Source organism: Lepidothrix coronata, unplaced genomic scaffold (genome assembly GCF_001604755.1).
Source record: "Lepidothrix coronata isolate B3197 unplaced genomic scaffold, Lepidothrix_coronata-1.0 Scaffold17, whole genome shotgun sequence".
Taxonomy (NCBI): Eukaryota; Metazoa; Chordata; class Aves; order Passeriformes; family Pipridae; genus Lepidothrix; species Lepidothrix coronata.
Genome location: NW_016690197.1, coordinates 4,317,781 through 4,340,432, shown reverse-complemented (window position 1 = coordinate 4,340,432; position 22,652 = coordinate 4,317,781). Strand labels below are relative to the sequence as shown.

At 41.7% G+C, this 22,652-nt stretch overlaps 1 protein-coding gene across 1 annotated transcript in view; it reads left to right on the top strand.

Moving 5' to 3' along the window:
- The window catches only part of ZMIZ1 (zinc finger MIZ-type containing 1), a 349,956-nt gene that overhangs the window by 282,751 nt on the left and 44,553 nt on the right, over window positions 1-22,652 (top strand). Inside the window, exon 7 of the mRNA XM_017806863.1 lies at window positions 15,359-15,503. Coding sequence (XP_017662352.1) covers window positions 15,359-15,503 — 145 coding nt within the window. The remainder of the gene's footprint in view (window positions 1-15,358; window positions 15,504-22,652) is intronic.

The window sequence follows — 22,652 nt, the reverse complement described above, 5'->3', positions numbered from 1 at the left end:
CATGAAGGCTTTGAGATACTACCTTTTATAAATACTGCAGTGAACTAGACTATTTCACTTTAAAGCTTTGATTGCTTGATCGCAGGTTTCAGCTTTGAACCCTCTTTTCTCTATTTAATGATCTGGTGCAGGTTGCTGGACTGGTGCTGCAGTCATTGCTCCAGGTGTCAATGGAGCTGCAGTCGAGCATGTTCTCAGCACATGCATGTGCATGGAAGTCCACTTAAAAAGGAAGATTTTTAGCCTTTGCCACTTTGTTATTGTTTATTCTCTAGCACTCAGTAGTGCATTTGCTTGGGCAAGAATTTGCAATGAGTTTTTAGAATCCCTGTTTTATTTTCTGCTACATGAATCTGTGCTGGTTTTTTAAGCTGCCTTGCAGGAACTCCTCCTGTCAGATTAGCATGGTCTAGTGGTCTGCATCCAGGCTAGGAAAAGAGCCTTTAATCCCGCATCTGATGCTGAGTGTATTGATCCTCTCCTCAGGATGCCATGGATGACTGTGAATGTATGTCCTTAATGATTGGCATTATCCTGCTCCAGAGCAGTTCCTCTCTCCTTTCAAGACCCTGGTCTATGAATGTGAAAATCCTGTTTCTAAGTTGATGTCCAAACCCATTCTCTCCTTCTCGGTCTTTTTGTCATCATTTATCCTGAAAAGTCCCTCAGGGAGTGGGGATAGTCTTGGCAGCAAAAATGTGTCAGAAGGGACAGAAATTGTCACACAGACCCACCAGTCAGTAGCCTCAGTGTCCCTCACCCTGGCAGCAACTAAATGCGTTTTCACTGTAACTTTAGACAATAACTAGTCTCTCTGGCATTCTAACCTGAGTGTTTTCCCCAAAGGATTAGTTCACTACCTTAGATTCCCTCTTTGTGAAGCTAGGATGATGTTCTCTTCACAGGATTAGGGGAGGATTAGCTAGTGTTTATCAGGGGCTTGCAGATAAAAGAAGTGCTTTGTTTACATGTATATCTTTTAGACTGCATGGTCTTGATCATTTGGCAGTGTTCAAGTCTGCATTAGAAAAACATCTGATTTAGGATAATGTTACAATAGAATTGTTACAGACAGTTACTAAGGTGTGTGTATTTTTAGAAGTGAATCCTGCCTCTAAAACTGAAGCATTTTGCAATTTGGAAATATTCTGTCCTATTCTCCTTTTGTAATTATTATTGCTATCTTTAAAATGTTTTGTATTAGTGTTGACACATAAGATTTTTGTGGTCATTCTGGAAATGTCAACAATATTTCTGGCCTAATGACTGTAAGTACTGTATAAATTTATTCTCTGAGGGAAACACAACGCCATCCTTCAAGAGTTATCTTGTGAGACAGGCAGACAATGTCTGCTGTTACCTTTCCACACCCAATATCCCTGGTTCATGAATTATAGTAGCTGGAACCTGAAATTCACAGTGTTTTTCTGCATCTTCTGTAATTTCTGAAAATAAAGGTTTTGCAGCAGCTGGAATCAGCTGACAGTCTTGTGGAAAATACATCTTGTTCTTCCCTAGTGATATTGGCTCTGTGGGGCTTTCTTAGTAACATGAACAGATATGACTCAGAAGACAGAGGGAGAACGACTGTGTTGTGTAGGAAGTTAAAAAATCAGGTTTTTTACCATTTTCTTTTGGCCAACACCACAGTCAAGCTGCACCGCCTGCCTTTTTTTTCCTTTTTTTTTTTTTTTTAATTGTTTTTTGTTGTTTTGTTTTTTTTTTTCTTCTTGACAGCCAGTAAAACTGGAGCTGGTATCCTGAATTGATCTTAACAGTCAATATGAAATCCTAGAGAGAACAAATGAGATATTCTCAACTGCATGTGAAATTCTGAAATGCTGTAGTTTCTAGTTTTCATAGCACCAAACTGCAGGTTGCTAATGCAGGTTGTTTTATATTGCAGTAGAAAAGACTAGATCGGGTATTGCATAAAGATATTATTTGAATTGGGCCAAATTTGGACATTTTGGCTTTTGAGGGGCTCTCTTACTTGGAGAGGCTCTAATCAGGAGGAAAATGTAGTAGATACTTGTTCTCAGACTAAAATGCAGGACCAAAAGTATGAGGGGGAGGTAGGAGTACATGATAAAATCCCACCTTCTTGGAGCCCAGGTAGTTTACCCATTCTCCCTTCTCGTTAAACACACAGCACCCTCAGGTCCGTTCCTCGTTCCCTTTGTCCCTGTTCCCTGGGTTTCTGTTGCTCTTGAGGGTTCTCCTCATCTCTTCCTCCACCCTCATGTTTTCAAAATTACCACGGTCTATTCCCCTTAGAGAAAATTTCCTAACTGCAAACTTGTTCTTTATTTCAAGCCCTTCAAGTAACCAGCTCCTTCCAGAAAACATTCCTGGGTTAGTATCCCTGGGAAATTTTTGCCCATGCCGTCTTGGTTTTGAACTTTTATTGCACTTCTTTCAAGTTGTGGAAGGAACCAGTTCTTATGTGTTTATGAAAGGAAATTTATATAGTCCCCAGACAGTAAGTAGCCAGGCACAGTCTCTATGCAATAAATGCACTTCTGTAACCTTTCAGAAATCTTATCTTTAACATATTATCTAATCTTTTGCTCTAATTTCTCTTGGTTTTGACACTCCTAGACTAACATAAAAGTACTTATCAATGTATAAAGGAGAAGTTGTGTTTTGTAACATGCACTTAAAATGGTGTATTAAAAAAGAAAAGATCATATTGGTAGAGGTTGTGTAAATGTAATGTAAGAGATTGAGCCTCCCTACCACTAAAATTGTTTATAGTATTTTCCACCAACTTCAGTAGGAACAGGAGCTAATCCAAAATGGTTCTGATCAAGAACGGAGAATTTTATTTTCCATCTGCTTGGATAGCATCTTACTGTGTGTTTTACTGTAATATTTGATGTTCTGATGTCCATTTTGATTCTTCTTATCCAGATGTTCTGGGAACATGAAAGAAATAGATGTGGTTGCTATTTAGATACAATGTTTGCTCAGTGCTTTTTTATAAACTACTGCTTTTCTACAGGCAGTAAAACAGAATCCCTGCCCCTGTGAATCACTCTGGGGCCTTGAAGTCTTGGGAAATCCTCTGGGTCCCTTGCTTCCCTCCCTCTTCCTTTCTCTTCTCCTTAGTACATGATCCCTTCAGGTTTAGCTTCTGAAAATTATGTTCTTACCCCTCATAACGTTTTGTGGGTATTGCAGTCTTGGATAAACTGTAGGCTCTGTTGGTCATGTAGGGTTGTATTCTAGTCATTTCCCCAGAAAATGCCCTGAGGAGTTGCATACAACTCATTTGAAATGGTTTCCCGTTTGTGTTTGCTACTAATGCTGTGGGGTTGTTTAATCATCCAAATTTATTTATTTATTTTTTTTAGGTTTTGAATCATCCTTTTGCACTGCTCTGACAGATTTGCTGTAGAAAATTGGTGCTAAAATCTGGTTCCGCGTGTCATTAAGACTGTATTACTTCCTCTGTCGTCCCAGTCCTCCGCCCGATCTATTCACAGGAGGGTGGGAAGACTCATGCTGCAGTTCGGCGCAAGATCGGGAAACTGTTCCAGCGTGTGGCATCCACGCTGTGCTGTCTGGCTGGCGTTCTCACCCGCCCACCGCTCCCTCGGCTGCCGCGCCCGGGCCCATTCGCCTTTTCAGTGGCTGAGATAAGATGTCAATGAGAGGGGCGGGAGGGTTAGCAAAGCTGCCTGAGGAATTGATTCTTGTCTGCCTCTCCGAGCAGTCTGTCTGCGCAGCAGCACATGATACGGTTTTGCACAATACCCCACTAATGCCCTAGTCAGCAGCTTCCAAGGGAAGAACAGTACTGGAAAAAAAAAAAAAATAATAGCAGTCCTCTGCGAGCCACGGTGAATGCATGTACTAGAGCTAAATTTGGAAAGCTAAAGCTTATTTCATGCAAGATTATTAGAATTATTTGGGTTTCCAAAGGCATGCTCACACACATGTACGTGTCGCTGGCCAGCTTTTCCACGTGACTCAGCTAGATCCAAATGTAGTTATTTATAGATGGCAAGAGCAGTGATGGCATTATCTTGTAGCACTCCAGTCCTGAAATTATAGCACTTGTGTGCAGGGAGAGGGGGCCAGATGCCCTCTGTGAGAATTTAGTCAGGCTGCTCTTCTGCAAACGTCCATAAGATGAGGGAGTCACAAACAACCCTTTCCCTCTTCCCCAGTTCTTTTTTGTTTTCAGAGAGAGAAAAGAAAGGTATTGAAAAATCAGTCTGGGCTGTGATTACTACTGGCTTCTTCCCTAGGTGCTTGTAAAAAGCAATTAGCCACGTTCATTTTTATACCTCTCCCCTATTCCATAGATAACCTATTTCTACCTATGTAGAATGATGAACATTCCCCTGAAGACAAGGAAACAGCAGTTTCTAATCTGTCTGAAACTAATGTTCGTAGTTAGGTTTTTAAATAAAAGTCTCTTGTTCCAAACCTCCTTGTGTGTGCTTGTAGCTCAGCTGATTGCACTGAGGTGTGTACGTGTCCACTGGAGCCCTGTCTTCAGGTACTGCCTGTGCAAAGGAACAGCTGCCTGATTTCCACCTCTGCAGAGTGCCACAGCCTTGCTGCTGGGGCAAGACTCTGAGCCACAGTAAGGATTTCATCTAGCTGAGGGAGAAACAGAAAACCAAGTTAAAAAAAAAAAAAAGAGGAAAAGAAAAAAAAAAACAACTCCAAAACGTTAAAAAGGAAGAAATAGAAGAAAAAACCTAGTCAGGTTTACAGGGTAGTCATAAAAAGAAATGCTTCAGCGTAGCTGGGAGCATGCAAGCTACATCAGGGCACGGGCACTGACAGCAGAAGATAGGGCTACCTGAAGGCAGTATTGCTTCTGAACACTTTGTATCATGAAACTACAACTAAAATAATCTGAAGATCAGGGTAGGGTTATTTAGATGTTTCTTAGTTTACACCAAATTCTGTTTTCTATGTGGCCCTAATTGTAACAGAGCATAGATGATTTGCATTTTTGCTTTTTTGGTAATAAATAAAATAAACATGGTGCATGTGGAGTGCTAGAGGGTATTGGAATGCCTTAACAGGAGCATCCATGGCTCACAAAGTCTGCTCCTTTAATACAACGGTGTTTGAGGTGAGAAACATCCATTAGCCCAATGGACACAGCTAGAAAAAATGGAACTTTCAGGATACAGAAGCCCTTCTCTTGCTCGATTAGTTACCAAGTTCCCAGTGCAGCTTGGGAACAATTATTTGGCATTTGACTTTGGGATATTAATTGAATGTTAATTAATTAGGCAGTTCTCAAGAAAAGGTGATTGGTATCAGAGGAGCAGAGCAGGTTGATAGTAAAGGAAGATGACAAGGTTTGTGGAGCTGGTGGGACACAAAGGGGAAAAAGAAGTAATGACTCTTTTAAAAAACTAACTCATTAACTGGGCAGTGAGATGGGAAACATCACTGCCTTGAAACTGCAGTGTGTGCTCACATCTGTCTGCCCTGTATTGTTTGAACAGAAATCAGATTAAGTTTAAAACTGCTGTAGGCTGAGTTTCTCTTTCCTGATGTCCTTAACTGTTTTCATTTTCAGCACATAGGGATTATTTTATGTAGTTGTAATTTTTCTTTCAGAATGAAGAATGAGATGGAATGATAGGGTTAGAGTGCTTTCAGCTTAGTTCTGTTCAAGTACAAAGTTTGTATAGTATGACAAATGGTCCTGGAACCCCCAGCTTTGAAAACTAACACTTTTTTCCTTCAGCAGTTCTAAAGAAGTTGGCAAAGTTTGTATTACACTAATCGTATAAAAATAAAAAAATTGAGGACACCTGGTAAAACATTATTTTCCTATAAAAATATAAAATAATGTAAAATTAAAGCAAAGAGCAAGAATGCAGAACCAAGAAGCAAAAGATCCTAAAATAGCTTTTGGTCCTTCTGAGTTCTGGCTGTGCAATGTTAACTTTGGAAACACGTTTCTGCTATAAATTTTGGTTGTGTGGTTTTTGTAATTTTTTGTTCCCTCCTTGAAAGCCTCTCCAGATGTTTTACAGTTGTTGTTTGAAAATGTTCCATGGCAGGCACAGAGACTGCGGGCACAGAGCAGTAACCCCTTGATGTGGTGGTTGTGGTTTTTCCTTGCAGAGAGAGGAAGGTGTATGATCCTCTCTGTTCTGGGACTTGTTCTGTCACAAATGGAGTGACCTTCAGCACATCACCTGCTCTCAGTTTCTTTCATCTTTAAAACTCAGCCAGCAAGCTGTGTAGCAGGATGGCCACTTCAGGAGTCTCTGCAGGAGCTCCCCACACTGTAGCTGAGATGTCTTTTTGGAATAATTATGAATACAAGCTAGATTTAAATACTTTTCCAATGCAGACTGTTTGAAATTCCTCTTTTCACAATCATAGATTTCGTTTGCTCGTAAAAGACTTCAAGAAGTCATCTATGCCATGCCCCCTTGCCTGAAGAATCAGTTCTCTCTGGATCTTTATCTGACCTTTCCTCTGCATCTCCATTCATGGAAATTCCTCAACTTACCCCCTAGGGTATTAAGGAGCATTAGGGTGCTCCTAATATCTAACCTATGGGGTTTTTATCTCTTTATATATTGATGTTTCTGCTGTGGGTGGGGTTAACGCTTTGTTACTCAGTAAATCAGAATACTGCTGTCAGTCTTTCCTCTTCTAAAAAACAAAAAAGGCTCAAACTAGACCCACCAAAATCCCTAATTCATGCAGTCTTTTTTCCTAATCATTCTGATGACTTTTCTCTGCCTTTTGTGGTTGTACATTGTGGTGGGGTAGAAAGAAAGGAGAATTCTGCATCTTTCAAACTTGGGCTTCCACTCATGCAGCTGAGGAGGCTGGTTGAGCGTGCTTCGGTAGCACAGCACAGCTCCACTTCTGAGAAGTCCTGCCTTCAGAGATGGTTCTCACCCTGCTGGGAAGATGTGCTTTGTCGTGCTTTGTACTTGTCCCTGTTGGACGTTGTTTCAGATCCAGCTTTTCAAGATGATTTCAGTAACAGATTTCTGCAGTGAACTGATGCTTCTTTCCAGCTTGTGCCATCTGTAAATTGACCCAGAACATGTTCTAGCCCTTTATCCATCTGCATCATGAATATCTGAAAATGAATCGTTCAGTAGTTTCAGACCCGGGGCAAACTCCTGCAAAACCCCATCTGATAAAGCTTGTTTCTCGTAGTGACTGCTGGTTTAATAGTTTGGTAAGCTTAAGTTTCCAGCCATTTTGTGTTGTAATCAGCTAGACCTTATTTCCCTTGTTCATTTGTAAGAATGTCACACAAAGCAGCTCTGAAGCCTCGCTATAATCAGACTAACCTATGCTCAAGGTCTATTGTCTGCTAATGTAAAGAAGGTACAGAAGTGTGGCATGATTTGTTCCTGACAAATCCATTTTGGTTGTTACTCATTTTTTTACTTTCCTCTTGGTTTTTTGAATAATTTGGGTTATTTTTCCATGATAGGACCTCCAATTTTACATTTATTCCTTTCTTTTTTTAATGATAGACACTAGATTTTCCCTTTTCCAGACTTCCATTGTCATCCTGGGTGTGCATGGCTTCCCTGTGTTCAAACTCTCGTTAAATTCATCTGTTGGGTTTCTTCCTAGCACTTTTGGATGTTAGTGGTGGTGTTAGCTCAGGAGTTGTTTACAGTAGTAATTGGAGGGCTAAGGATGGATTAAGTGAAACTGAGCCTCTCACCTATAGGTCACTGGTCTGACTGTAGCCAAAGATGGGTTCAAGTGTGTCTGTTCCATTTTTCAGATGCCTGTCATATGTGAAATCTGTTAATGACTAGAACTGACATTACAAAATAAAAGCTTACAGCAGTAATGAAAGACACTGTTGTTTGAAATCTAAGCAGTGAAACCAATAATTGGATGAGTAGGAAAACAGGCAGTCTAATGCTATTGGAGTGCATTTCCTTTGGAAAGCCTTATTCAAGATGCACTTGCTCGTGGCCTTTCACCAGCTCTGTCTTCTCTTTATGTAATGGACCATGTTTTTAGATGTAGCAGCTTGGGTAGAGCTTAACCCGAAATGAGATGCTTACGTATTTTATCTGGATCTGTGCAGAGTGTTTTGTGCTTGCCAAATTGAGCCATTGTTGCTATGTTTTGTAATGTATTACTTCAAAGTTAATGTAGTGAGTCTGGTAAGATGCTCTGCCAAGTTTTGGTAAGTGTAGAAGGAAATTAGGGAATCCCAGTTCCACTGAAGTCACGGGGTAAGGATAGCGGATTCAAATCTGTGTCTTCAACATGTAGCTGGCAAGAGCTTTTGGGGAAGCCTATATATATGTGTCCTGAGAGATATTTGTGAAGAGCTGAAAATATGCCAAGGCAAGCTGAACCCATATTCAAGACGAGACTTGGTACATGGTGTCACTCTCACGCAGCAGTCTTGAAAGCACATGCTAGATAACTCTCAGGTTTGCAGAAAGGGTTTTATTGAATAAAACCTTTGTTAATTATGTGATATAACATTCAGGCATTCCCTGTGTTATCTATTTTCCTACAAACCTGTGTGGTTTTTTGTTTTTTAATAATACGTAACTGCATGATAGATCCTACTGGAGCAAAGCTGGAAATTTCTGCAGGACACACGTGTAGATATAGTAATGAAGGAGGCATTAGAGATAAAGGACATAACTTGGATATTAGGGGTAGAAATGTGTATTATACCGTGTTTCACAGTGTTGAGCCGTGGCTGTTGACTTTGTGTTCCTGTTGTGATTAGCAGGGCAGTTCATGCCTCCCAGAGCAGGGTTTGAGCCAGGTGCCACATTGGCTCTGCTGGGGAATTCAGTTCCATGTGGTTTGCTGTGAGGTTGCTGGGACTAACACTTTTTAAATCTCTGTGAGTTTGGAGGTGGTACTTCTCACTACTCTACTAGTGGAGCAGGTTTGTGTTGGTACTTTTTGGATAAAATCAGTCCGTTTAATCCAACTTGTTTGTTAACTGTTTAAGCTAACATCACTGATTTCACCTGATGGAGAACAGCAAATACAGTCCTTGGCTGCTCCAAAAAAGCATCCAGCTGGGGTGTAAACCTCCCAGGATGAGGTGGAAGCAAACACCTGGGAATAAGCACTGGCTCTGCCATGGGCTCCTCTGTGCAAAGTGGGCAAGTGCTGGCAGCCAGAGACGTAGGCCTGGGAGGAGGGGTGGACTCCCTGGGAACTGCTGGCAGTCCGTGTTGAACAGCCAGACTGGTGAGAAATTAATACTTCTGCTCTGTAATTGGCTTTGTATGTACTCCTTTTGCGCTCTCAGCATTGAGGCAGACACTGAGCAGAAGCTTGTGTAATGACAGGGGTGGGGCCCCGAAGTTGCAAGGTTGGGGCATGTAGAGGTACCTCGAAAGGACTAAAGAGGAGGGACAAACACATGGACTCTGAATCTCTTCTAATGGATAGTTACATCCTGTTTCCTTTGTGGCGTTGCTTTCCTGCCCTGACCCACAGGTTAGGTAGCCATTGCCAGGCTCTGCTGGAGTGGGTGAGGAGGAGAGCTGCAGGAAAATCAATCCTCAAAATAATTTGGGGTGGCTGGTTTCTCCCTCTTTCTGCATTTCCTAGCTCTTTAAAAGCAAGATGGTTTTTAAAACACAAGGAAAACATCCAATTTTCAGTTTCACAAAATTGTAAGCAGAGATTCCATCCTTTTAATGCAACTGACATTGTTTTTCTAATACTGTTAGCACATTGAGCATTAGGTAGTTAACATTTTCAATGTATTTTCCAAACATGATATAGTCTCCATTTTTCTGTGTAAAAAAAATAACTCTCCTAAATAACCAAGACAATAGTTGTTTCCTCTTCTCTCCTTTGCTTCCCGTTGCTCTGCTCCTTCCCTCCTCACCAAATTACCTCACTGGATGTTTTATGAAAACTGTATTTAGATTGCATTCTATACAGAGGAAAGTAGCTCTGTATTCTGCTTATCTAGAATTCTCCATGTAAAAGATATGATTTTGTTTCTAAAGGCAATATAAAATTAATGGATATGATTGATGAAAAATTATGTATTTTCTTACTTATGCTGTAAATATCTTTTCAGCCAAATGCATTTCCTTATGAGGCATGAAACCAAACTAGCGAGATGGTGCTGAACAGATAGTTCTCCAAATCAAACTCCTCCTTTTTTCCTAATATTTTCATTGCAGCGAATAAGAAATACGGGTCTGCCAGTCTGCCTATTGAACTATCTACTGCAGCTTAACTGCAGCAAGGAAGCTGTAATCCTATTGTGCTCTTCCAGCAGTCTCCCGGGAAGCAGAAGGCATTGAAATTACTGAGCTGTTGTCCTATCCCCTCCTCACCTGTCTTTGTGGCTGTAAATATAGTGTCTGCCTGTAAATAGCAGTTTGCTGCACCTTTAAGCACGTTCCCTAACAAGAGGCAGCGATTTACTGAGGTGATAAGCTGTAACTAATACTAGGGTATCATAATAGGTAAATAGATTAGCACTATGCTTCTCTGTATTTTGCTTTCTAGGGAGCCGAGTGGCTCGTGCACTCGGAGGTGCTTACTGTGGCACTTTGCACTGAGCTGAGTGAAACCAGTCAGTTATGGGATTGCAGCTCTCAGAGCTGCTGTGGATGCAGCTAATAAAATGCATTAGTGAATCTATGGGGTAGCATTGATCACGCACCCTATTTTCTTTCTCCTTTCTGGTCCCTGGCCAGAAAAGGGCTGTAACAGGCTGTACCAATGTTCAGTGCCATGGCTATAAAATGTCCTTTGAGCTGCATTGTCAGCATCCATCATGTAATATTTGCAGGTATGCCAGCATCATTTGTTGTCAAGAAGTAGTGAGTGGTGTGGGCAGCCTGGGCTTGATCCATGATATCCCCCAGCTCGAGCTCCTTGGTTTTCTTAATGGAAGGGCCCAGCGTTTACAAAGCAGTTGTGATGCTACTGCTGGGCGATGGGCACTCATGGCTATGAGGGATGGGAAGGTGCCACAGAGTGGGCAGTGGAGGCTTTTGTTTCTGTACTGCCTGGCAGGTTCTCAGCACAAAAGGGCCCTTACAGGAAAGGAACAGTACCAGGGGATGTGGCCGGTCCTAATAATTGTGTCGCAAATCTTGTGATATTTGGCATGTTCTTAAAGACTTGCCTCCTAGAGACAGGGGATTAAATAACAATTGCTTCCTTTCTCTTTCAAGCAAGACTTAGCTCTGTGGTTTCAGAGAAATGCTTGAAATGTGACTCGGGCTGAAGGGAAAAAAAAAAAAAAATCTTTGCCTTCCAGCCTTCTTTCTCCTCCTTGTCCCCAGGATCCCAGTGTGGACACATTGCGATGTCTTATGATTTTTTCAGTGAAAGCATTTAAAACCATTGGAGGCATCCAGGACATAAAGTGTGGCCAACTCTGGGTGTGTGGGAGTATTTATGAGTATTTTAAAAAGAGGTCAGTCACATTCTGTGCTGAGACACTCTTGCCATGTCCGGTCCTCTTCAGAGAATGGAGAAACAAAAATGGGACTGGATAGCAGCAAACTGAATATCTCTGAGTGGATTTTTTTTGTCTTGCTTCCTTAGGAAAACCCCTTGGGCTAGTTGTAATTGAAATTTCTTTTATTTTTAAGTCAGTGTTTCTCCTTTTCACAAATGTGAAAGCCGAGGGTGCTCATTTCTACGTTGGTTTCTTAACGCAGTCGTCATTAGCAAATCAGTATTGGTTTATTCCTATGAAAATAGATCAATGCTAAAAGTAAAATGCATCCCATTAAGAATGATACAGGTTTTACAAATGGAGAAAAGTAGGTCAAATATTGCACCAATCATCCCAGAGTGCATCCCTCTAAGCCAAATAAATGTGTGAATACACTTAAACTGTCAGGACGTCATTTGATTGCCATTATTATGCATCTTTTGGCATGAGCTGGCAGAGCCCTCTGTGACTGAACAGGGATTGAAAATGTCAATTTCGATGTATTAGCCAGGTTGTATTTTACACCTGGGCTGCATAAAGGGCTGCATGGGGGGGGTTGCCCATTTAAAGATTCTTCCTTTACCCTCATTGCAACAGTTGAGTTCAACTTAAGCAGGAAAGCCACATCATTGTATGCAAGGGACATTGTAGCAATGCAGCAGAGGAACACGATTTAAATCTGATCATTAAACTGCCGCAGCAAGAGGCTGCGAGAGACGGTGTGGATGGTCCATCTGCAAAATCTGTGCTCCTGTTGTACAAGGAGGAGGGGCGGAGGGGGAGAAAAAGCAGCTGCTTGGCTGTGCTATGAGAGGGTGAGACTGACTGTTGGCACCATCTGTAGCTGTCCTTTGTGCTTCCTGCTTTATCTGTTCATTATAGTATGATACTGAATTTCTCGTGCTTTGAGTGTAAATGAGTTGAGATACGCCTAATACTGTCAGCATAAAAAGCAGTAACTAAGTACACTAAAGATGAATAGTGTAATCTGTAAATTCATTTTGAGTTTGTTTCATCTTGCTTGAATAGCCCAGGAAGTGATGTTCTCCAGAAGCCAGCTGTACCAGATGTGTGTTGGCGGGGTATATATTCATCTTACCAAGCAGAGAGCAGAGCAGTGGAGGTGGATGAAGCAGGAGAGAAGGGGAGGCCACCCCGTATTTTCCAGCAGGGGAGAGCAGACTCCTTTAGAGGGTCCTTGCTTCTGCTGAACAGGATAGAGGGGAACTGGTAACTCCTAAGGTGGCTACAAACAGCTTTGTTTTCATTCCATGCACAAGCACCAACGCAGGGAAGAGAGAGATGATTATACATGGTACATGAGTCGAAATGTCCCGGGGGAGGAAAGGTTGAACCTCTCCATAATGAGTGCTGTGATAGGGATGAGTAAATTTGCTAGGATTTTTAGCTGCAGTCTCTTACTTTCTAAAAACATGAGTCCTCTCCACTTAACTCACAGAACGAAACTGTCCAGCTTATCTTGAGGACCTCTTTGTTCTTTGGCAGTTTATGTTTCACCTTTATAAATGTCCTTACTGGATATTGGTAATAATAACTCATTAGAATGTTTTCTTATCTCCAGCTCAACAAAGCAATGCTATCTCATTGGCATATTTCTTTTCTGGGAGTTACTTTCCTTTTTTTTCCAGGAGGGTTTGGCTTTTTGTTTGCAGATTCATGCCCTCAGATCCATTGGGTTGTTGCTTTTTATCTTGCTTGTCAAGTGCACATAGGTGTGCAGAAGGAGCAACTCCCTTCTCCCATCATAGCCTCGTCTAAGATGGATGATTTCGTAGTAATTACACTCGGCTGTGAAAGTGCTCAGCATCCACTATTACTCTGCGACGGCTGCCTTAAGTGTTCGGCAGAACACTTTGTTCCTATTTCTCTGAGCTCAAGTGGCTGTGGTGCAGGGGAAGAAACCCTGTGAGGCAGGAATTTGTATCTCCAGGCGGCTGGAAAAGGGGGAGGGGGGCCTTTGTCACTGGCACATTAGTAATGATATGCCAGGGATAAAAGGTGAGTATAATTTGATCAAATGCTTGTTGACAGATTCCTTGGCTAATAGAGAAGCAGCTTAGACTGACACACGTTGCTGGAACATTTCACAGAGCTCCGGGGAATGCTTTTTGTAGGCTTCTTGTGAGGCTGACAATTTTCAAGTGACCGTATTTAGTTACATAAAGAAATGGTGTCCCCTTTTTGTCACAGCAGAGCTCTAAAATGCCTCCCTGAACACCGCTCTTGACCTTCCGCTTGATAAATGCAATAAAATTGCTACCTCTTCTTTGTCCAAATGTGTGATTAATTCACAGGAATGGTCCAGGCTCTACGTATTTTTCTTGTGTGGCCATTTAACTTGAGAAAATCCAATTTTTTCTTGTACTGAAAAATCATATTTGTGGGTGTTTTTTGTAAAGCAGGTTCCTTTTTCTCCCCTACAAATATGACTTTATGATTAGTCTCTTTGGAATTTGTTCTAAGTATGTGTGAACAGTACCTGTGAGTAGCTACTGGAAAAAGGAGGTGGTGTACCTGGAAATGATAGTTTGCTACTGCTTATGTTTATGTTATTAAGTGAAAAGATAACCATTAGAAAATTAATGAAAATAGAAACCTCGATTTTAGAGAGTTCTGCACTTCTCTCTTTTAAACAAGCAAGCCTAAAATTACATCTAGAGCTCTTCCACGCTAAACTACTGTGGCAGGTTGGGTTTTGAGTAGTCTTCTGGTTCTCACCTACTTGTGCAATCTGTTGATTTGTGTTCGGTTCATAACACCTCAGGAAGGCACTTAGTTAAAAATTAAACATGAAGCATTTTCTTGTTCTGAGGGTTTTGTAAAGGATCCTTTAAAGAAGAAAAAACCCCAAGCACTTCCACTTGAGAACATTTCCTTCAACTGCAGGATTTTTCAATTAGTCTGCACTTTGTTCCAGTCGAACTCCTGACTGTGTCATCATACCTGGCTGACTTTTTACTGGTGCCACTTCTGATGCTGGAATTAAATAGGCAGCTTTGAGGCTCAGTCAGGTGTCGCTGGAGGCTTCAGTGGGGTGTCTTGGCTGGGTGCACTCATGGGAGCCAGGTTTCACCCACAGTCACTTTCTGGGGCTCTGCTTACTTGCAGAGTAGGTGGTTTCTGTGACAGGACCTGGTCTTTTCTGAGCGTGGGTGCATACGGGAGAGGCCACGTTTTCAGGGATAATGACCCCTTTCATGTCTTCAGAAGGAGTTGCAAGCTTTGCTTCCCTCTGAGAAATCTCTGCATCTTCATAGTTCATAAGCGTGATTTTCCTATAAGCACGGAATTACCCTCATTGACTACAAGATTAGGCACATAATGGAGATTCACATTTAGGGGTTGTGCTGGGTCAAATATAGATTTAAGTGCCTAACTTTTGTATCCATGCATCATTCTCCTGTTTATCTATTCGAGACTGGTAGCTCATAGCAGTTTTGGAAATTAATTCCTGCACATGGGTTTCTCTCCAATTAATCTTTTGCAAAAAACCAGCTAAACGGAAAAGAGTTCTTTTCTCCCCTCTGTAAATGATGTCTTCTCTATGTTTTTGTTATGTTTCTATTAGTGTGAAATGAATTCTTCTGCATCTTTTTTCAGCAGTCCCATGTCCTTGCGCCTCATCCATTCTTCGTGTCTATGCTGCTCAGCTCAGACAAGTCCTCTCATGTCTCCTGGGCTGTGCAGAATGTTTGTAACTTGTGTAAAAACTTTGTAATGGTAGTGTAGGGCAATTACAGACTCAGTTTGATAGGATAATAATGTGAGAGGTTGTTCGTGGACAAGCTTTTCACTCCTGGGGTTTGTCTGTTCAGACTGTGACTCCTGTTTCAGTGGCTCTCACCTGCACTGGGTTGTGCAGGTCCTTCAGATGTGTGCTCACTGTCGTTTGTTCTGTTTGCACAGCACTGCTTTCATCCTGGTGTGAGGAGCTGGGACGGCTCTTGCTGCTTCGCCACCAGAAAAGCCGGCAGAACGATCCTCCAGGGAAGCTACCCATGCAACCCCCCATGAACTCTATGAGCTCCATGAAACCCACCCTCTCTCATAGGTGAGTCTGGGCCCAGTCCACAGCAGTTTGTACAGATGCATCGCATGACAGGTCTGTTAATTGAAATGTTTGTTACCATTGACAGAGGTAGGTAGCTATGCTGCTTCATGCACTGCTCAGCACTACAGACAACAGGGTATCTGTAATTACAGCAAGTACTAAATAAACTCAGGTTTTGTCTTTGCTATTGGCCAGTGCATAGTGAAGTAACATGTCCATCTCCAGATTTGGGCTCAGCTCAAGTGGACTTTCAAACTTCAAGTTGTGCCCTAGAGATAAATTTCTACATCATGTCTCTCATCAGATGCTTGATGTTTATTTATGTACAACTGGCTTTTCTTGATTGTTGAAGGCATTTCACTGATGTTTTGTGTTTTAATCATCGTTGGAAATGTATTGCATACAAAGCAGGTGTACAGTGGGTGTAGCCATAGATCAGAGAATGTCCTTTATAATCTTATATCAGGTGAGGATCAAAAAGCACTTGTATTGATTTAGAGAAAATGTGAACATTAAAAGACACTATAAGAAGCTGAAGATGCAAAGCCTTTGATTGTCAAATTAGGTGGAGGAGCACTATTTGTATTTCTTGTCTGCAGAGCCTAGGTCAGGGCAAAAGCTGGAGATTAAGTGTAGACAGGGATAAGCATTCATTTCATGCTTTATGTTTCTGGGAGTTTTGTCCAAGCCTTTGTCCAAGCCTCAGCATCACATTAAAGAAACCAGAAATAGTATAAATTGGGTTTAGTGTGGAGTATTTTTGTTAGTAAAGGATGATAAGAGTGTGGATGAGGCTAAATTCCTTGTACCTAGATTCCATGGTAGCATAAATAACTTGAACTTTTGCGTTAGAGTGGAGCTTAGGGACATCTTTGTACCTGTGCATTTGCATGTGTCAATTTGTCTGAAAACCACTTTTGGTTTTGGGGTTGGGATTCTTTTTCATTATTTTTGTGGCATTTATGGGAAAACCATGCAATCACTATGCCTTTTGTTTTAGCCCTTGAGAACAGACTCCTTTTTTTTGTAGTATAATTAATATAAAATCACTGACTTTTCAGAGTACCTGGATTGCTTCTTTTTTCAGTTGCTTATGAAATGACCGACTGTAAACACACTTAACAGAAACAAACAAAAACTTGATGGTTTAAAATAACCTAATTTTACACTTGGGAGAAGCTTGTCAGAAGACAAAGTGAAATGAGTGGTCAGTGTGCAGAGAAAGTGTGGTTCAGTGTATGTGTTCTCTTAGGTGTAGTTTTTAGATGCCTGATTCTCATTTGGCCTCTCTTCCCCTAGAGTCTAAAGTAAGACCACAGTGGCTGTTTGCTACATTACTAGATAAGATAGACAACTCACTTCCTTCATGGCAGTTTTTCACTGAAACTGTCACATGTCAAGAAATAAATACTTTCTTCTGCTAAACCTAAATACCAGCATTCCCGGCAATACCAGGTTGCCCAATATTCTGTCTCGTAGTAGAACATCCTGCCCAGTATCAAGCAGTTCCTGCAAATTTTTCTTGAGTATTGACCTTGAAATCCTTTACTGGGGAAGACACTGGGAATAATTTCTAAATTACTGCTCTTCACTTATGAGATGCCCCTCTAAAAAACAGAATTTCTTTGGCATAACTTCTTATCTAGAATAGCTAAGCAGCCTCTTAGGGATTTGGAATACCTGCATCACTGTTTTAGTGTGTGCTGTTGTCTTGTCTGTAATTTAGCCATAACCATGACTGCCATATCTCTCAGGTGGTACATTAGAATGAGACATCCTGTGACTCTCCAACTTCTTTTTCCTCCTGGAACTACTTATTTTCATGGATGTTTTATAATCAGTCTAAAAGACAGTAAGTGAAGTATGCACTGAAGAAGAATTGAGTTTTCTATTTGTTTTAATTAAACAAAAGATGAAAAGCCATTAAGTACAATCCCAGTGATGAAGCTGTTGATGAAGCACCATTTGCATTTGCATTAGATTACATTTCGGTCAAAAGCTTAGTATTAAAGTTCACAGTATCTTATCTCTAATTCACAAGGCTTTTCTGTTAATTCAAACCAAAAAAAGTATGTTTTGGATTTCCTACAAAAAATTAATGTAGCCAGCTACTTCAAGTTTTGTAAAAGAACTAGATATTAAAGTAGAACAATCAAGAGCATATTCAAGAACGTTACTTAACAGAGGCCATGTAGGATATATGTTAGCTGCTGAATATCACTAAACACAAATAAATCCTTCCCCTGTCATCAGACAGTGTTGAGTACTTCACAGAGAGATTTTTCTGCTCTTTTACTAGCAACAAAATTGCCCAGAATTCTAGTCAGGGACTAGAATCCTGATGTACCTGGCACTACAGAAACACAGTGCTTAGTCCTGAAGTTGAAACAGGGCTCGACTATTTAAAATAAATTCTGACTCAATAATGTATCACAAGAATCTAAATCTGAGGATTCATATTTAATAAACTATGGGCACTTAAACTGTTGAGAATTCAGGTCTGGCCTATTTTTAAGGACAATCTTTGATTTTTAGAAAGTTAATTGAGTTATGAGAAAAATCTGAAATAGGCTGATTAGGGAGTGCTTTGATAGTGTTACTAATGGTCAAATGCACTTACAGAGAGCAGAATAGAAACCATACAAGGATGTGCACACATGCAACAAATGCTTTCAGAGTAGAGACTGTATTGTGCTAATTTCTTTCTAAATTTAGTTTTTCATTAACAGAATGATCAAGTCTTGCATATAGGAAAAAAAATCAGCTAAATACCTGCTGTTTTATGTAGGGCAGTTGGGTGGACTGCAAACGCCTGTTTTATGAACAGAATGAGCACTGGATTCTCAAAAAGAACCCCCCCCCCCAATCTTAGGAGTTTTTTTAAAGTCAGTGCAGTGTAATAGTTGGCTCAAACTTTAATGTGATATTTTTATTTACTTTAGTTTTAGACTTTTTTTACTGATTTGTATGGGCAAACTTCACTCCTGTATTGAAGGATCATGTAAGACCTATCTCCTTAATCTTGTATAACTTCTAATTAAAGTCCTACTTAATGAATTTATGGGGAACTTAAGGAGAGCCATTAGTCTTGGGGCTAGCCCTACTGCACAGGATTGAAATTTCATGCTTTCTAGCTTGCAGGGAGTAATGTAATTTCTTTTTGTTGTAGTTTTCCAATCTGACATAATGTCTGTTACTACTCAAGGTGGCTGATTTTTTACTTTTCAATGAATTTAAGGTCTTTGGCAAATGTTGTTATGTAAGTACAAATTATTGTCATTACACACCTCCCTTTGCTTTGATGAAGTTCCTACTTAACACTTCATTGCATTAAGTTGTGGCCCTTTATATGTGGATCAAATTCAGTCTTGGTTGAAAGAGTTACAGTTTCAATCAATCCCAGTGGGAATTGCACCCTAGTTCATTTTCAGGTCCATCTGACCCAGGCAAGCCCTAGGGGCCTTCTCGTTCCTTGCACAGCTTGTAGTAAAGCTTACTTTGTCAACAAAACCACCTGGAAAGAGACAGCTGTTATTTGCAGTTTGGTATGTTGTCGTGAGCATCTGTAGGGTTCTTACTGTCTTCACTCTTCCTCCAAATTTCGGTCTTCTGTACTAATTGCCAGCTGTCATGCAATTAGTGACCAAAGGGTGGTAATGTCTGTATAGGGCAGTCAAGACTGATGAAAAATACAAAGATAAAATTGTTTTTATCACAAATTACTTAGTGCCAGAGGTTTAGAGAAAATTGAACAGTAGATCAAATTAAGTAGTAATTCAATATTATGGTAGGTGCTTTATTTATTATCATTACTGTTTCATGTTCAGGCAATCGCCATAAATACCTTTTATTGGCTAGACCTGCTTCACAAAGGTGCTTGTTTTTAGTGTTTTGTCCCTTTTTTCTTCCAATTTAAACTTTACTAAGAGCTGAACTTTCAAACATTGGTAGGAGCTCTTGAAAAAGAATGGTAATTTTCTGTCTGAATTTTTACTGGGTGGTTGAGACTGGCTCTTGCATTGTTAAGAACCAGAAGTGAACTGGTTATAACATACCGGTAGAAAGAGTGTCAGAATTTCTGTAAAGGCTACTGCCTTTTCCATTTTGCCCTCATAGGTGGTTTTGACCAACAGTGATAGTCACTTTAAAAATGTCTGGATGAGAAAAATGGTTAAAGTGAAAGGTTGAGTGGAGCATATACAGACTTATGTGAAAACAAGCATCGTGTGCATGTTTTATACATCGATTTGAGGTAGGGATTGCTTCATTATGTCATGTGGCTGTGGCATACAGGGACAATCTTTGCAAAAGAATTCATAACTCCTTAGGTGAAAGATAGGATTGTTTCAAAGCCTTTTCATCTTTCTGTTTGTGAAGTTGTGAACTAAATATAATTAGGGACTGAACAGATGGTAAATTCTAATATAAGAGAATATACCCAGTAAAGGAACCTGGTTTACTTCTGTTTCTGCAAGAGGAGCTTCACTGTTTTGTCTGTCTTCCTTTCTGTCCTTCAACGTTAAAATTCACCATCAGAAAAAAATAAGGGAAAAGTTCAGAAACAAGAAATTTTTTCCTCTACATGTTGTATATACTAGACAAAGTTTTACGGTTTTGGTTTGTGATTTACTTTGATTAAAAAGTGTAAGCTGATATTTTTATAAATCCTGACAAAAACTAGGCAAATATTATTAAAGTATGTCTGCTGACTGAGGCAAAATCTGATCTTCTCAGGCTTCGTGGTGCCTGTGTTAGTTTTTAAAATATGGTAACTAACAGCTTTGAACAGACAGGTATCGTTTCCATGTTTGGGCCATATTGAACATCCAATTCCTGAAAATGTCTGGTTCATTGTGATTTACTGTGTAGTAATAATCACAACAGTATCATGCTCTTTTGCATGAGGTCTGCTCTCAAAAGCACATGATTTGTGCTTAGTCTACATGATTATCCTCTTTGTATTGGGAAGGTTCCCTCTGTCACTTGTTCTCAAGGAAACCAACTCATTTGTGTGGCACTGGAGTTAAAAATCATTCAGCTGTGGCAGCACCCCTGGTTTTTAACCGGTTTGGCTGTCAGCATGATAACTGCATGGTGACACTGAAAGCTATATTTTGCCTATCTCTTTGTTGCAAAACTCATTAAAATCATTGGGAGTCTTTTAACTGGATTGAATACTTTTGGATAGGGAACATCAGAACTAGGTCAGTGTTCTTCAACCTCTGCAGCATCAGGTCCACGTGTGAGGTTTAGCAGTCCTTTCCAAGCGCAGAAGGGCTGGGGGAGGGGACAGCCCGTGGTTCAGCACAGGGTGAGTTCAGTGTGAGTAGCTGTTTTCTGGGTACCCACGCTGTTAGCATCGCACTCCAGCCTGCCTGCCAGGAGGTGACATGGCTTCTAAGCAGGGAGGGAGTTTACAGTCTGGCAACGTTTTCAGTGGAGTGAAAAAAAATCGTTATTGACGTAAATTGTGGCAAATACCTTGTCTTTTTAAAAGATTTTTGATTTTTTTTGGATAATTTGGCAACAGGAACATAGATGTGTATTTTGTCTAAAACCTGTAATTCTTCTTGATGCCTTTTCTTTACGTGTATGTTATTCATTCACTTAGATGAAAATGTCACCCTCCACAGGATTTCTCTGTAAATAGATTAGAAAAGGCATGAATTCCCTATACTCAATTTTGTCAATTTTTATATTCCTGATGTTCCCGTGGATCTGAGTTCTCACGTCCCTCAGAATCTCAATGGGAAGAAAAGGAAATAGTTATTACTATTTGCAGTGATGGAGGGCTTTTCTAATGGTTTCCCTAAAATAAAATGGGTTAGCGATTCGTGCTAAGACACTCCTGACTGGTTTTCGCTGCAGATGACAACAAAGCCTGCTCCAGAGACAGAGCACATCAGCAACCTGGGCAGATGGGTCGGTGACATTAATTAGATACTGGTAGTGCCTTTAGCAGGAATCGGTGGTTTCTTCCCATGAAAGGGCTGTTCCAGGGATGAGAAACAGCGCACCAGCCGGTGCACCTTCTTGAATGTCCTCATCTCCACCGAGCTGGGAATGCGCGGAAGGTACCACAGCCTGTTCGTGCTCTCGGTCCCCACTTACCGCGTCAGGGGAGATGCGATGTGACGGTTTGTTTGCCCGTGTCACTGTGTCACCGACAGCATTTCCAAACTGCTCTGACAGGCAGAGTGCGGAGACGGCTCGGGGAGACGTGTCTCAGACCTGCCCTGTGTGTGCGGAGCGCGGAAGTCCCGCACCGCCCGGGTCCCTGCCCTGCCCTGCCCTGCCCTGCCCTGCTCTGCCCGGCCCCGCTCCGTGGGCTCGGGGCTGCCCGGCCGCCCCCCGGCACCGACACCGGCCCGGCCCGGCCCGCCGCCCTCGGCCCCGCCGGGCGCTGCGGGAGCCGCTGCCCTCGGCCCGGCCGCTGCCCCGGCGGGGCTGTCCCCGCTCCCCTGTGCCCGGCCAGCCCCGCAGCCCCCAGCCCGGCTCGCTCCCCGTGAGCTGCGGCGGTGCTGTGCTGCCCCCTCCTCCCTCTCTCCCTCCCTTCCCGCCGTGCCTCTCGAAGAAAGCGGTTTTTTTTTCTGTTGTCGGGGAGCGTAAATCAGCTTCATCTAAAATCTCGGAAGTGCAAGTCCATCACATCTTCCTCCGAGCCGCCTGCTACACCTTGCGTGAGTCAGACTGCAGAGCTCCCGGTGCCCTTCTCGCTGTGCGGGGCTGCTCGTGTTTCCCCCTGTCTCAGAGGCAAAAGCAGAAGTGGAATCTGCTCACGCTCTCAGCGGTTCCTTCCCCGGTTGTTGTAGCAGTCGCTGACCTCCAGGCACTATGAATAAACAGCAAAGCTGGGAACAAAAGGAGTCTTCTGGCTGCCATTATCTCACATTAACATAGCAGACGCGCTGCGGTGTGAACAATGCGAGTCTCATTCGCCGATAATCAGCGAGTACCCAGGCATTTGGATTACCAAGGCAACGGGCAATGGTAGAATACTGGGTGGGTGTGTTTTTTATTGTAAAGGAGCAGTCGGATATGGAAACCCAGGTACATTGATAAAGCAGAGCAGAAGGAATGCCTGGTGGCAGGGGGGGGACTAAGGGCTCGGGTTTGCATTCCGACACACGTGAGATAAATAAGACATGG